Source organism: Monodelphis domestica, chromosome 2, assembly GCF_027887165.1.
Source record: "Monodelphis domestica isolate mMonDom1 chromosome 2, mMonDom1.pri, whole genome shotgun sequence".
NCBI classification, from domain to species: Eukaryota; Metazoa; Chordata; class Mammalia; order Didelphimorphia; family Didelphidae; genus Monodelphis; species Monodelphis domestica.
This window is the reverse complement of record NC_077228.1, coordinates 120209284-120223773: the sequence shown is the minus strand read 5'-3', so window position 1 is coordinate 120223773 and position 14490 is coordinate 120209284. Positions and strand designations below refer to the sequence as shown.

Sequence of the window (14490 nt, the reverse complement as noted above, 5' to 3'; positions counted from 1 at the left end):
AACTAACAAACTTGCTCTCATCTTAAATCTTTTTCTTTCCCATTCTTTCCATCTTCTGGTTCTGAGACTTGGTTTTCTCCTGATGACAAATCCATGGCCACCCTTTCAAGTACTGGTGGCATTTTCATTCCTATCTCGACTCATAGGTTAAAGTGGGAAAGTTACTTCTTGCTACCATCACCTTCTACATTCTTGCTCTAACATCAACACTCAGTAACCTTTTCCCTTTGAGGTTGATTCATTTCATATTTACAACTCAATCTAGATTCTGGTAGCTATTTTTACCAAACTCCAGGATATTCCACTTCTTCCTTCAATTAATTTAATTCATGGCTCACAGTCAGAAATTCCTCTCCTTCCCAACTCCTGTCCTCATCCTGGGGTCTTTCTTCAACAGACATGTTGATATTCCCTCAAACACTCCAACCTTCCAATAAATCAACTTACTCATTTCATCTGAATCCTAAACTTTGTTATTTAATATGATGCTACACTATTAGAATTTCCAGGCCTGAGAGCAATTTGGAACTATGCCCAAAGAGCTTTAAAACTGTGCATACCCTTTGATCCAGCAATATGAGTACTAGATCTGTATCCTGAAGAGATCCAGGGAAAAGAACCTATTTGTACAAAAATATTTATTGTAGTTCCTTTTGTAGTAGCAAAGAAGTGGAAATTGAGGAGTTGTCCATCAATGGGGGATGGCTTAAACAAGTTGTGGTATATGAGTATAATGAAATACTATTGTGACATAAGAAAGAAATAGCAAGTTGATTTCAGAAAAATGTGGACTTACATTAATTGATACCAAGTGAAATGAGCAGAACCAGAACACATTGTATACAGTAAAAGTAGTATTTTTTTTAATAACTTGAATGATCTAGTTATTCTCAGCAATACAGTGATCCAAGACTCATGATGAAAAATACCTTTCTGCTTTCACAGAAAGAAATAATGGAATGTGGATGCACACTAAAACAAACTATATTTCACTTTCTTTCAGCTTCTTTTCATTTTTGTTTGAGATATCTTCCCCAAAATGACTAATTTGGAAAAATGTTTTACATGATTGCACATGTAAAATCTAAATAAAGTGGTTTACCATCTCCTCAAAGTGGAGGAAGAAAAGGAGCGAAGAAAGAGAAGGAGGGAGAGAATTTGGAACTTTAATGATTTTTAATGTTAAAAAAAATTTTAACAGGCAAAATTGGGGAAAAAAAAATTAAAAAAAAGATTTCCAGGTCTTTCCATCTATCCTTCAGCTAAATGCTTCTATATATTGTCTCACCTATTAGAGGGCAGATAAGTTCCTTGAAAGAGAAAAAATCTATTCTTATTGCTCACCATAGTACTTGGCACAAAGTAAACACTTAACAAGTATTCCTGATGCAGTAATTGTGTTTAAAAAAAAAAGTCATGTGAATGTCTGTCATTAAAATAGGTACTTATTTTTTCTATATGTAGCATATGAAGTTTTTATTTTTTAGTCCTGCTATGATATGATGTAGAAATTTTTTCATGTGGAAATTGCTTCCATACATGCAGATCAGCAACTCAATTGCAATGTAAAGGTTACTGAGGACACGAAAGAGTAACTTGTCCCGTCAAGTAAGGAAGTCTCAAAAGCAAGGTATAAATTCAAGCCACCTGATTCCAAAACTACCCTTTGATCCACTATGCCATGTTATTTGTCCTCATGCATGAATAGCAACTTCAAAATAAGTAAATTTTAGTAATAGTACAAAAAGACAGCACGCATAGGCAGTTTGACTCAATTTAATAAAAAATGACCCTTGTATCCCCATCCCCCCAGAAAAATTATTTTATTTTAAGTTAGCAAGATACAGCCAAATCATTTTAGTGGTATATATGGGATAATTAGTGGTCATTTCCTAGATGCTAATCCTTTAATTTAATCAAAACTCCACTTAAACAGCAGCAACAACATGAGAAATCAAAGGACTATTAATAGCTGGTTCTCTTATCATTGTTTTAAATTCCCATGTTCAGTACCAACGTGTTTTTTCCTGTGAAGAGATGGAAAAGTACAGGTAAAAGTACAGGAAAGGCAAAACATTTTTCCCAAGAGAATTTATAGTGTGTTAACATTCTACTAAGTATTCTATGTTTGTTTTTAGAGTCATACCACATTTTGTTTTCAAAAAGTTGTACCAAAAGAAAGCTAAATGCAAACACTAGCCCAGATGTCTCAACTCTTTATTACAATGAATCTGGAACCATGTCATCTCTATTTCATTTGGAAGCAATCATTAGGGCCTTCCTTATGTTTTCTTCAGTAAGTACAGACAAAAACATTTGAGTCATCATAGTATAACATATCTTTATGTAAAAAACTCTGAAGTAACAACTAGTATTATGGTGAAAACATATGATCACCATGAAAAAGTGGCTTTATTTTTACTTTAAATTAATCAAAGCTTCAAAATCTAATAATAGCAACATATCTTTTTGCCATTTCAAAATCTAAAAACACAGTTCTACTACTGAATATTGGAGTGTGCCTAACAAGATCCAAGAAGGACCGAAATTTTTTTCCGCACTGCTTGCATGAAAATCTAACTATTATAGTTTCTAGCCTGCAGAGTTCACTGCAATAATAAAACATTACAAATGGAACCGCACAAGATAATGAAAGAGAAAAATTGCTTATTTATTTAGGTTAATATCATACTTTCATTGTATAACACATGGCCATAGGGGTGAAAGTTGAAGATAATCTATAATATTGAACAATCATGGCTCAGGATTAAATTAAGGTACTTCCACCCTTGGATATACCTATTGTTTCAAGATTCATAATCACTTCATATCAGTCAACATTAAAGGTAAACAAGATTCAGATGAGAATATTAACCAATTAGAACAGTTCCAAAAAGGAAATGTTTCTGAATATTAGAATCAACTACAATTGAAAAAAAAATTTAATTGTTATACTATTAAACTAACAAATATGACTTCTCAAACTATCCTCTAAAAGCTTTCTTGGGGGGTTGCTGGATGGCTCAGTAGATTGAGAGCCAGTCCTAGAGATGGGAGTTCCTAGGTTCAAATCTGGCCTCAGATACTTCCCAGCTGTGTGACCCTGGGCAAGTCACTTAACCCCCATTGTCTAGCCCTTACCACTCTTCTGCCCTAGAAACAATACAGAGTACTGATTCTATGACATAAGGGAAGGGTTAAATTTTTTTTAATTAAAAAAATTTAAACCTTTTTTTAAAAACCTTCAAAGCAATTTGAATAAAAAATTCAGTCTATATCTTTCAACCCATCATTGTTATTTTTTCCCCTAAGACCTAAACTTAATATTATCTTGATTTCTTTAGAAAACCTCCTGCAAACCCAATGGTTCACCTCCCTAATATCAGTCAGATAATCAATGATCAAGCATTTATGAACCTATTATGCACCAAACAATAGCATAACTTCCCTGCCATTATGAAGGTAATAGAAAAAAAAATTTTTACTGTGCAAGTATCTGCCCTTCCTAATGATAGTCTCTTCTTCTGAATAAAACCATGAAAATGGGATCTTTCAGGAAATTCTGTATCCACCAATCTGTTTGTTTAGGACATTCAAAACTGTCTCACTGAAAAGCTATATTGAAAATTAACCTACAGCATCATCTCACTAAATTATTTTTACAGTGATTCTATAAAATACATAATTTACCTAATTCTTACATTTCTAATATTTTCTTATATCCTTTTTTGGGGGTCTTAAAAATTTTTATTTAATTTAGAATATTTTTCCATGGTTACGTGATTGATTTTCTTTCTCTCCTCTACTCCCACCCCCCTCCTGTAGCCAATGCACAATTCCACTGGGTTTTACATGTGTCATTGATCAAGACCTATTTCCATATTATTAATATTTGCATTAGGGTGATCATTTAGAGTCTACATCCCTAATCGTATCCCCATCAACCCATGTGGTCAAGCAGTTGTTTTTCTTCTGTATTTCTACTCCCACAGTTCTTTCTTTGGAGGTAGATAGTGTTCTTTCTCATAAGTCCCTCAGAATTGTCCTGGATCATTGCACTGCTGCTAGTAGAGAAGTCCATTACATTTGATTGTGCCACAGTGTATCTTTCTGTGTATAATGTTCTCTGAGTTCTGCTCCTTTCACTCTGCATCAATTCCTGGAGGTCATTCCAGTTCACATGAAATTCCTCCAATTATTCCTTTTAGCACAATAGTATTCCATCACCAATGATACTACAATTTGTTCAGCCATTTCTCAATAGAAGGGCATCCCCTCATTTTCCAGGGTTTTTTTTTTTTTTTGCCATCACAAAGAACACTGCTATAAATATTTTTGTACAAGTTTTTTTCCTTATTATCTCTGGGGTATAAACCCAACAGGGGTATGGCTAGATCAAAGGGTTCTTGTATCTTTTTATTAAATGGATTTACTTCCATATATCTCAACCTCTTCCTAACCTCCCCATTCCATAGAAAGTATAATCTGGCAAAAAGATATGTATATATAGACTATGTCTTTCATGTTTACACTTCTCGGGTCATTCTCTATAGGTTAACATTCACAAGTAATTCTTCAAATATTAAATCTGACACAATATACACTGTTCTCTTTGTTCTACTTACGTAACTCTTTATTATCTCATATAATCCTTTCCAAGTTGTTTTAATTAATCTGCTCATTGTTTTTTATAACACAGTAATATTCCATCCCAATCAACAGCGTTGCTGAGTCTAAGAGTATACAGTCATCCCTCACTATATCATGGTTCACTTAATGGCTTCACTGTATCATGGTTTTTTTTTAATATATATAGATATATATATATAATTCTGTATCTCAAAGTTTTCGCTATATTGTGGGATTCTGCGGATGAATACAGACAGTATTGTACACAGTGGAAATGAAGTAAACCACTACAGCTTGCACAAAGATGACCAACCACAGCTCTGTGTTCTGTATCCTGGGAGCTGATTGGTTCAGTGATTATAGCATCAGTCTGTTTGCTCTCCCACTACTTTGAGGATTTTCACCTATTGTGGGGGATCTCTGGAACATAACTCCCATGACAAGTAAGGGATCACTGTATTCAGTTTTTTAGCTCTCTGAGCATAATTCCAAATTGTTCTCCAAAATGATTGTTTTCTTGGATCTTTCTAATCCTTCCTTCAACCCTAAAAAGTTTACAGATTTTCCTATATAATTTTAAATCTAGGCATCAATACTTCTAATTTGAAAATAAGTTGGTTTATAGAAATAGGGATAGGGAAAAGAACTAGACCTTTGATTTCATTCCTATCCGGAACTCCCGGGTGAGGAAACTCCTTCTTCCAGTGAACCTTCTTAGCAACTTATCATATTAAAGAAAACTGTGAGGTTACATACAGAGAGTATATGCCATAATGACACAGGACTTGAACCCAGATATTCATGGCTTCAGAGCTAGCTCTTTCCTATTCATTATACTATACTGCTTCTCTGTCATAAAAGTTGATTTATACTCTATTCAAATAAAGCACATATATATGGTGAAATTTCAATTAACTAGAACGCTTAGAGGTTTGAGTTTTTTCATTAAAAAGGTTCAAATCTGGCCTCAGACACTTCATAGCTGTGTGACCCTGAGCAAGTCACTTAACTCCCATTGCCTAGTTAGCCCTTACCACTCTTCTGTCTTGGAGCCAATACACAGTATTGATTTCCAAGATGGAAGGTAAGGGTTTAGAAAAAAAATTAAAAAAGAGATTGTAACCTTAAAAGAAGCAAAAACAAGACCAATGTGAAGCACAGTTCCAAGCTACTACATGTGGGACAGTGCTTTGCACACAATAAGCATATATTCCTTATAGTCTAGAATAAATGCTTTTCATTGTACTATATTAGATTAGAGCCTCTCTCTCCTCTCACTACCCCTCAAATTCTAGAGTCTCTAAAGTCATCCTGAATATTCAGGTTTCTTCCCTACATGGTCTGGGAAACATCATAAAAAAAGACAATTTCTGCATGCTCGATTCATTAGTAAATGGAAAATCTAAGTGGGGATCCTAAAATCAACCACCACTTTCCCAGGTCTGTTCTGGTTTCACTATCAATCTTGATCCTGTAATTAACCAGTTCAACATTACACTGTCATCTGTTCTTGAATCCCCTACCGCTTTGTTCCATCAATTATGCTTTACAAAAACTCAACCTTGTATTATTCCCATCATAAGCCTACTCTTTTCCTACTCACATGCTGTAAAACAGAGCTAGCAAGTCATATAATCATGCTGACTGAATGTGCTGCAAATATCTAATCTCAACTGGATCTTAATTGCAGCAATGGAAGCGTTTTACTCCCTGATTTCATATCATACTCCCCACAGAAGCAGTTTTAAACTGTTTCATCTTTCTTCAAGCCTTCCATAACAGTACTCTTCCCACCTTTAAGATGGGGACCTCACTTCATACTTTACTGGGGAAAAAAAAAAGTCACTTTCTCAGAGATCCTCTTCTCCTTTTCTCCATCTCTGATGAAGAGGAAGCCCCTCTCATCAAGGCCAACTCCCATCTACATGGATTCTCAATCCCCTCTATCCCTTCTCTGGGAGACTATTTCTATCCTTAAACCCCTCCCTATATGTTGGTACTTCCCTATTGCCTTTTTGACAGTTGTGACTACCTTCTCTCTGGGTTTTTCATCTCTGAGACCTTTCTTTCTTCTTTCTCACCTTACCTGTGTGACTACTTCTTCTCAATATACTTTACTGGACTGTGAGTATCATGTCCTGTAACTATGAATATGCTCTCCCTCCCCCTATGGCTCTGTACTTGTTTCTTTTCTCGTCTTCCTTTCTAAAATCTCTCTTAGTGACTTCATTGGCTTCTATGGGTTTAGTTATCATCTCTATGCAAACAAAACCCAGATCTATATGCCAATTTCTAGTCCTTCTAAGTTCCACTATCATACAACCAACAGCCTACTAAGCATTTCTAACTTGATTTCCATGGATATCTTAACCTCAACAGGTCCAAAACAGAATTCATTGTCATTCCCCACCCTCAAATCTAATCTCTCTCTATATTTTTTTTTCTGTTGAGAATACCACACATTTCTGTTAACTCTGGATCCTGAGCTATTCTCAATTCATAGTTTTCCCTCATTTCACATATCCAATAAGTTGGCAAATCTTACTGATTATATTTCTACAACATAATTCAATATTGTTGCCTCCTCTCTACTGAAAGAGCCACTCCCTACTTGAGGTGTTTATCAACTCTCAGACATTTATTTCAATAGCTTCTTAATCTGTCTCCTTTTCTCCCTAGTTCAACCTCCACAAAGAGACTTTCCTAAAGCAGGAGACTGACTCCCCCCCCCCCCCATAAGTTCCAGTGGAGTAGTTTGTCATTTCCTTCTCCAGCTCATTTTATAGATGAGGAACTAAGGTTATCAGGATTAAGTGACTTGCCTAGGATCACACAGCTAGTAAGTGTGGGAAGCCAGATATGAACTCAGTAGGATGAGTCTTCCTGACTTCAAGTCCAACACTCTATCCACTTTGTCACCTGACAGAATACTACTGTGCTATAATAAATGAGAGAGAAATGGTTTCAGAAAAACCTTGGAAATCTTACATGATGAAAACATGCAAAGTGAAGTAAGAAGAATCAGGAGAACACTGTATACAGAAAAAGCCATATGGTAATGACAATCAACTGTTAAAGATTTAGCTACTCTGATCAATACAATGATTCAAGACAATTCTAAAAGACTCATGAAGAAAAATGCTATTCACCTAAAGAGAGAGAACTGATGATGAAAAACGTTCTTCACTTTATTTTTTCTTGCCTTTTTTTTAGCCACATGGCTAATACAGAAATGTTTTGCATGATTTCACATTATACTGGATCATATTGCTTGCTTTCTCAATGGATGAGAGAGAGGCTGGATGAAGGGAGAAAATGTGAAACTTAATTTTTTTTTAATGAATGACAAAAAAAGAAAAAAGAAAATGTAATCTAGTTTTTTAATGAATTAAGAAGAAATAACATATATTTAATAAAATTAAACACAAAAAGTTAAATAATTTTGCAAAATGATATCATTCTAATGTTAAGCAAACATGGTACAGAAATAAATACGACAAACATTACTTCAAATTTCAAAAGTTCAGCCCAAAAGTATAAATTCTGGACAAAAGTAAAATTCATTTAGTACTTGTATCTTAGTTCCTTAGGAAAGAATTATTCTGAAAATAAGAATATCTATAAAACCCATTATATTTTTGCTCAACTGACATAATTAAGAACCTGCTAAATGTCCAGCACTGTGTCTGGCACTGTGAAGAACAGAGAAGAAATATGATGTCTTCTCTTTAGAGGTTTATAATCTTGCTAGAAAGATATGGTATAAGTGAAAACTGGAATGGGTTTATCAGCTGAGTTTCTCTTTATCTGAATCCATATGAAGGAAATAGTACAAATTATACAAAGAGAACAAAGAGCAATTAATAGGCCAATACTATCTCAAAGAAAAATTTAATGGTCAAAGATTTCAAGTTTTAAAATTATTAATGTACACAATGTGCTCCTAAGAAATAAGTGTGAGGTAATTAAGGATCTATTCAGAAAACTGTCTGCATAAAATAGGTTTCTATAAACTACCTAATACCTGAAATACATTAACAAAATAGTGCTAGGTAAGCCATCTCTATCTACCATGCTATATATCCCTCAGGAGGAAGAATGTTTGGTTACCTAATTACCCAAGGGACCATAACTGTTCCATTTTGACCTATCATAAACACAGTACTTGTTCCCACAAGCTCATTACATTACATGTACATAACAGATCAGAGCAATTTGGGTCTCCCAGGCATAAATGGAAGAAAGAAAAATGAAGGAAAACAATCTTGCATATGATTTAAGTGGGGAATTAATTACAAGGAATAGCAGTTTTATAGGTATTAAAACAGGAGAGGTCTAGTTCTTAAGCAAACAGAAGTAAACAAGAATTTATTAAGTGCCTACTAAAGCACCATGCTAAAACATTATCTTATTTGATCCTCACAATAACTCTGTGAGACAAGTACAGTTGTTCCCATTTTACAGTCAAGAAAACTGAGGCAAACAAAGGGTTAAGTAACTTGCCTATGGTCACAGAGCCACTAAGTGTCTGAGGTCACATTTGAACTCAGGACTTCTAAATTCCAGATTCAGTGTTCTATCCAATCTGCCAATCAGTTATCTCTAAATGGCCAATTTACACAGAACATGCATAAAAAGTAATCCTAGATACAAAATTGTTTGTTCTACTTATTACCAAAGAAGTGAAAAAATTCAAATTCACGAAGATGGATGGTAATAATCATATTTATCCATACCATGTCCTCCTCTTAGGGTAACTATTCTACTATTATACAAATAGAATCGGAATTATGATGCTCTGAAATACCTTGTAGAGTGGTGGCATAGTGTTCATTTGTTTTTCAGTAATGCCCAACTCTCCATGACCCCATTTGGGGTATTCTTGGCAAAAATACTAGAGTGCTTGCCATTTCCTTTTCCAGTTCATTTTAAAGATGAAGAAACTGAGGGAAACAAGGTTAAGTGATTTGCCCAGAGTCACACAGTTAGTAAGTGTCTGAGGCCAGATTCAAACTCAGAAATATGAATATTATTGACTCTAGGCCCACCACATCACCTACCTGCCTTTGTGGAACCTCTAAGCTAAAACACTCTACCCAAGATTGCAGTGATGATCAACAGCATCAACATCCTTAAGAACAGAGCAGTTCAAGAGATGTTAGAGAAAGTGGCTATTGTTTACTTTCAGCAAACATGACTTTTACAGTTCAATACTAAGCTTCCAAATATTCAAGAGAATTAAGCCTGCCAAATAAAATCTGTCATGTGGGCTAAGTAACTGCTCATGCTATGGCCACCGCTGCCAACTCATGACTTTGACTACATTCAAACTTCTGGCTTTTCTCCTTCCCAGTTTATTGGAAAATCCATTGTTTTCAGAGATGGAAATTGGCTAATACTCAGAAATTGAATCCCAGATGTGGCTGCATAATCCATGGGTTTTCTATGGAAGATCTTTTATAGTCTGGACATGCTGTGGATAATTATTCCATGGTACTCAAGCTACTGTTTTGGTGACAGTGAAAGGAGTAGAAAAGTTGTCTTTACCCTCAAGAATGATATTGTTTCATTGCCCCTTGAGAATGCAGTTTCTTTCAGTCTTGCAAATTCTATCCATTTTTTTTCCTGAGGTAATTAATGCCTGTAGTTTTTCAGTTGACTCCCAGTGAGAAAAGAGCATTTATGGTGGGAAAAATAAATTCCGTTTTTGAAGACCTTTCAAATATTCTGTAGCAACTGCACAATCACCTCTTCCAGGATAACTCTATCTTGAGCACCCTGCCCGTCAACTCAACTCTCTAAGCAGGATCAATGATACTGATTTGCTATTTCTTTCTGACCAATAAGTCCAACATGATATTGCAAATGTGTTGTCCCAAACAAGGGAAAGAGCATTCTTCTAACCTGGAGCTAGTAGGGTTAGATGAGATTGGGATGCTATGGACAACATTTTATGCAATTCAAAGATGTTTCACAGTTCTTTGCTGACTTTCTACAAAAGATTGCAGTTAAGTACAACCTTTATGTTGAGAATGCAGTAGTGGAATTAGAAACAGTAAAGACATTTGAATCTTCCCTTGTGAAAAAGACATACAATCCAGAAAATCCATATAACCTTGCATATATGCATAAGATTAATTATATAGTTGTCTTCAACATAATTTTTGGATAACGTTGAGCCTAGCCCAGGAACGAAGTAAGTATGAGAAATAGAAATGTCCTTCCTTAGGGTAAGAGGGCTTGCCAGTACATATCCAAAAGTCCTTAAATGAAGCACCCTAAGTTCCCATATCACATGAGTAAGAGTAGCCTCCTTCAATTGGCTAAACAGCCAAAATAAGTTGCGTCTTTAAAATTAGCTGGTCTCTCTCTTTTCTGTGTAGTCTTTCCTGCAGTTTCTGGGTAGCAAAAATCACACACAATTCAACAACAGCACAGGTGTCATGAACTAAACCAAGAGGAGGAAATATATTTCCCTGCCTCTCTTTCACCCAGACTCAAATGTTTGGGTCTAGGGGTATTTGTTTCTGATGTGTTTCATTTGTCTCCAATTTAAGGGGTGAGTCCCTCATCAGGCCTGGAAGGAGCAATAATGACAGGATATTGTAGCCAGCCAGTCCATTTAGAAGCCAGAGTACCTGAGACTAAATCCCAAGAGGATTTTTGAACTTAGAAGAAATTGTGTTAAACTTCTAACCTAATCATCATCCTCTTCCTCTTCTTCCTTCTCCTCCTCCCCACCCCCTGTACAAGACTGAGGTGGCACAAAGTGGGAGGATGACTAAGCCCTACTTTGGGGGAGTCCCGGCTTATACACCTGACCCTTTCTCCTGATGTGATTTCGACAATAGAGGCCTGCGTGTTAAGCTGGTCCTGTCTCCTATGGTTCAAGGATGGTAGGTGATGATCTGACCCCATACTGCGAAGGGCTCCTTGCCCCTGCATGCTACACAGGCCTCGGTCTGGTGCTAGCTCATACTCAGTGGCTAGTTGCTTGGGTATGGCCTCCAACTGTTAATTGGACTGTGTCTGTGCTGCATAATTATGGGTCTGACCCTGTTTCTTTCTCATCTCTAGCAAGACTGCTTGAGCAGTGCACTAGCTGTACACTAATCTAGCCACATTTCTGCTGTGACCCAAGGAGGTGCTGCTTGAGTCCTTATCTATTCCTCTCTCTCCTGTTGTGGCTCAGGTCCGTAATTGGGGCCTGTCTCCAAGTCAGGATCTCAGGCAGGGTAGGGGCAGAGCCTTCCACCTACCCTGGCTTATCTCTAACTCAGAGCCTCTGCAGGTTTCTGACAGCCACAGAGAACTAAATAAAGGAACTTATAGACATTTCTCTTCATTTTTTTTAACCACTGATTTAAGAATTATTATCATCATGGAAACTGAATCCTAGAGGGAAGTGAAACAAATGTGTGTGTGATATATATAGAGAAAGGTAATCTCATGGGAAATGGCTGAACAGGTTGTGGCATATGATTATAATGGAATATTGCAGTACCATAAGAAATGACAAACAAGATGATCACAAAAAAAATTTGCAAAGACTTAAATGAAGTGATACAAAATGAAGTTAGTAGAACCAGAACATTGTACACAGTAACAGCAATAAAGTGCAATAATTAACTGTGAATGAATTAACTATTATAAACAATGCAAATCTCCAGGACAACTCCAAGGGACTCATGACAAAAAAAGGCTATTCACCACCACAGAAGGAATTGATAGTCTGAATGTAGATTGAAATATACTATTCTTTACTTTATTTCCTCCATGAATTTTTCTCTAGTGTTAGTGTTATTATTCTCTAGTATTAGTGTTAGTCTTCTTTTACAACATGATAAATGTGGAAATATGCATTGTATGATAATACAAGTACAAACCATATCATATTACCTGCCAACTCAGGTAGGGAAGAGGGTTGAGAGCAAAATGCCAGAAATTGTTTATTTTTAAAATTATATTGACATATTAAAAAAATAAACAAACACTAAGTTAAATAACAAAAAGAAAGGTAATCTCAGAATGAAAGATATAGCACAGTTTTATGGAAAGAGCACTGGTTCTAAAGTCACAAGACATGGCTTCAAATCCCACCAAATATGTTTACTATGAATGTGGACTGGGACAAGTCACTTATCTCCCACGACCTCAGTTTCCTCATCTTTAAAATGAAGAGTTTGGAGTAGATGGACTTTGAAGTCCCTTCCAGCTCTAAGTCTATGATTCCAATATAATTAATAAGTTTTAATAAATATTTCCTTGAGGAAACAAAAGTTATACTTTTTATGCCTTTCTCCCTAAGAATTGCCAATGAGTAACAATAGCAGGTTTAAGAGAGGCAGGGAAAAAATCAGAAATGGAAAATAAAATAAAAGGTTTTTAGAAGAGCACGTTAAGAAGTTAGAGGGAGAGATAAACCTAAAAGCACCAATTTAGAGCTGGAAAGGCCCTTAAAGACAATCTAGTTCAACCCCCAGAATATTTACAGATGAGAAAAACAAAGCCAAGAGAGGCTGGCTTACCCAAAGATACACAGGTCAGGATTCGATCTCAGGTCCTTTAATTCTAATTCCTGTGCTCTTCCATGCAAGCTTTTGTCCAAAGGGACAAGAAAGAGAGACAGATGATAATACACAAAGTGAAGAATGGCACAGTTACATTAACAATGGTTTCAGAGACCAGGCATACACAGTTCGTAGAGTGATTGCCCTTGCTCCAATTTAAGGAGTCCCAAGCAAAGTACCAAGGCATGGTACAAGAGATGTCTTCAGGGGATTTCTTTCTGTCCTTCCTATCTGTAGAGACTCTCCCTCCCACATACAAAAGTCCATATACCTGGTAGATACTACACATAGCTAAGTCATTTGGGAATTCCTATATTACGGGACTGGTAAGGTCCCTAACTCAAGCATAATGAACAGCAGTTTAAAATGTAAGGAGTGGGAAGAAGACACTGAACAAACTTGTCTCTCTGATGTCCTGAAAAATGGCCATTTCCTGGTAGGTCTAGACCTCTGCAAAAAGATATAAATTAACTTATAAGGTTAGGTTTAATCACTTTGGTACCAACACAAATAAAGAAAGTTTTTATACAATTGAACTGGCCTGAGAAGTGCCATGAGGCAAAGAGTAGAGACACATCTAACAACATATTCAAAGCATTTCAACATGCCTTTTTCTGGGGTATGAGGCTAGAACAAACTATTCATAATGTCAGAAGAAAACCAAAAAAAGTATTAAAAATAAACTTACAGTACTTTCTATAAATATATCTCTGAGGGTGTTTATATTTTAAGTTGAGAAAATACTGCATGAGTCACATGAAAATAAAATTTAGGACACCAGATTACAATTAAGAGTATTAATATAGCAAACATAACAAAAAAGTATGATGTCTATTTTTAACATGTCAGTGGTTTCAGAGTCTACCAGTTAAATATTATTAGCAATTAACATTTACTAAGCAACTTAAGGAGTTTTGAAAAGTATGCTTACCAAAGACTATTGCTTTAGCAAAAGGTGGAAATAATTCTGTATGTCTGAATAAGTTTTTGTGAATTTGCCAGAGATCTTTGTGCAGTTTCTTAAAATCACTGTATCTCTTCCAAACGATTATCTGAAGCAGAGGGAAAAAAAAGTTAAAAATTAATGGAACTACTCATAGTAATGCAATCTGGGTCACGTATGCTAAACACCAAAAGTCACGACATGCCTGAATTATAAGTTATTCTTTTTTAAATAAGTTATCAAAAATTGCTTTCATGCAAAGGAAACACGGCAATGGTATAAGTCCTAACCAGTATAGTTAACTATTTTGTGGCCAATTGATATTTGCATTTAAAATAAAAATATAAT

At 35.6% G+C, this 14490-nt stretch overlaps 1 protein-coding gene across 9 annotated transcripts in view; it reads right to left on the bottom strand.

Annotated features, from left to right (window-relative positions):
* Window positions 1–14490, bottom strand: part of RPS6KC1 (ribosomal protein S6 kinase C1) — a 202945-nt gene that overhangs the window by 153138 nt on the left and 35317 nt on the right. For 8 of the 9 annotated variants that reach the window (XR_008916212.1, XM_056815908.1, XM_007481378.2 and 5 more), the window contains one exon: window positions 14131–14251. The exons of the other annotated variant lie outside the window; for it this stretch is intronic. Coding sequence is in view for 5 of the 8 variants with exons in the window: in XM_056815908.1 (XP_056671886.1) it covers window positions 14131–14251 (121 nt within the window). In the remaining 3 variants the exon portion in view is untranslated. The remainder of the gene's footprint in view (window positions 1–14130; window positions 14252–14490) is intronic. 9 annotated transcript variants of the gene reach the window in all.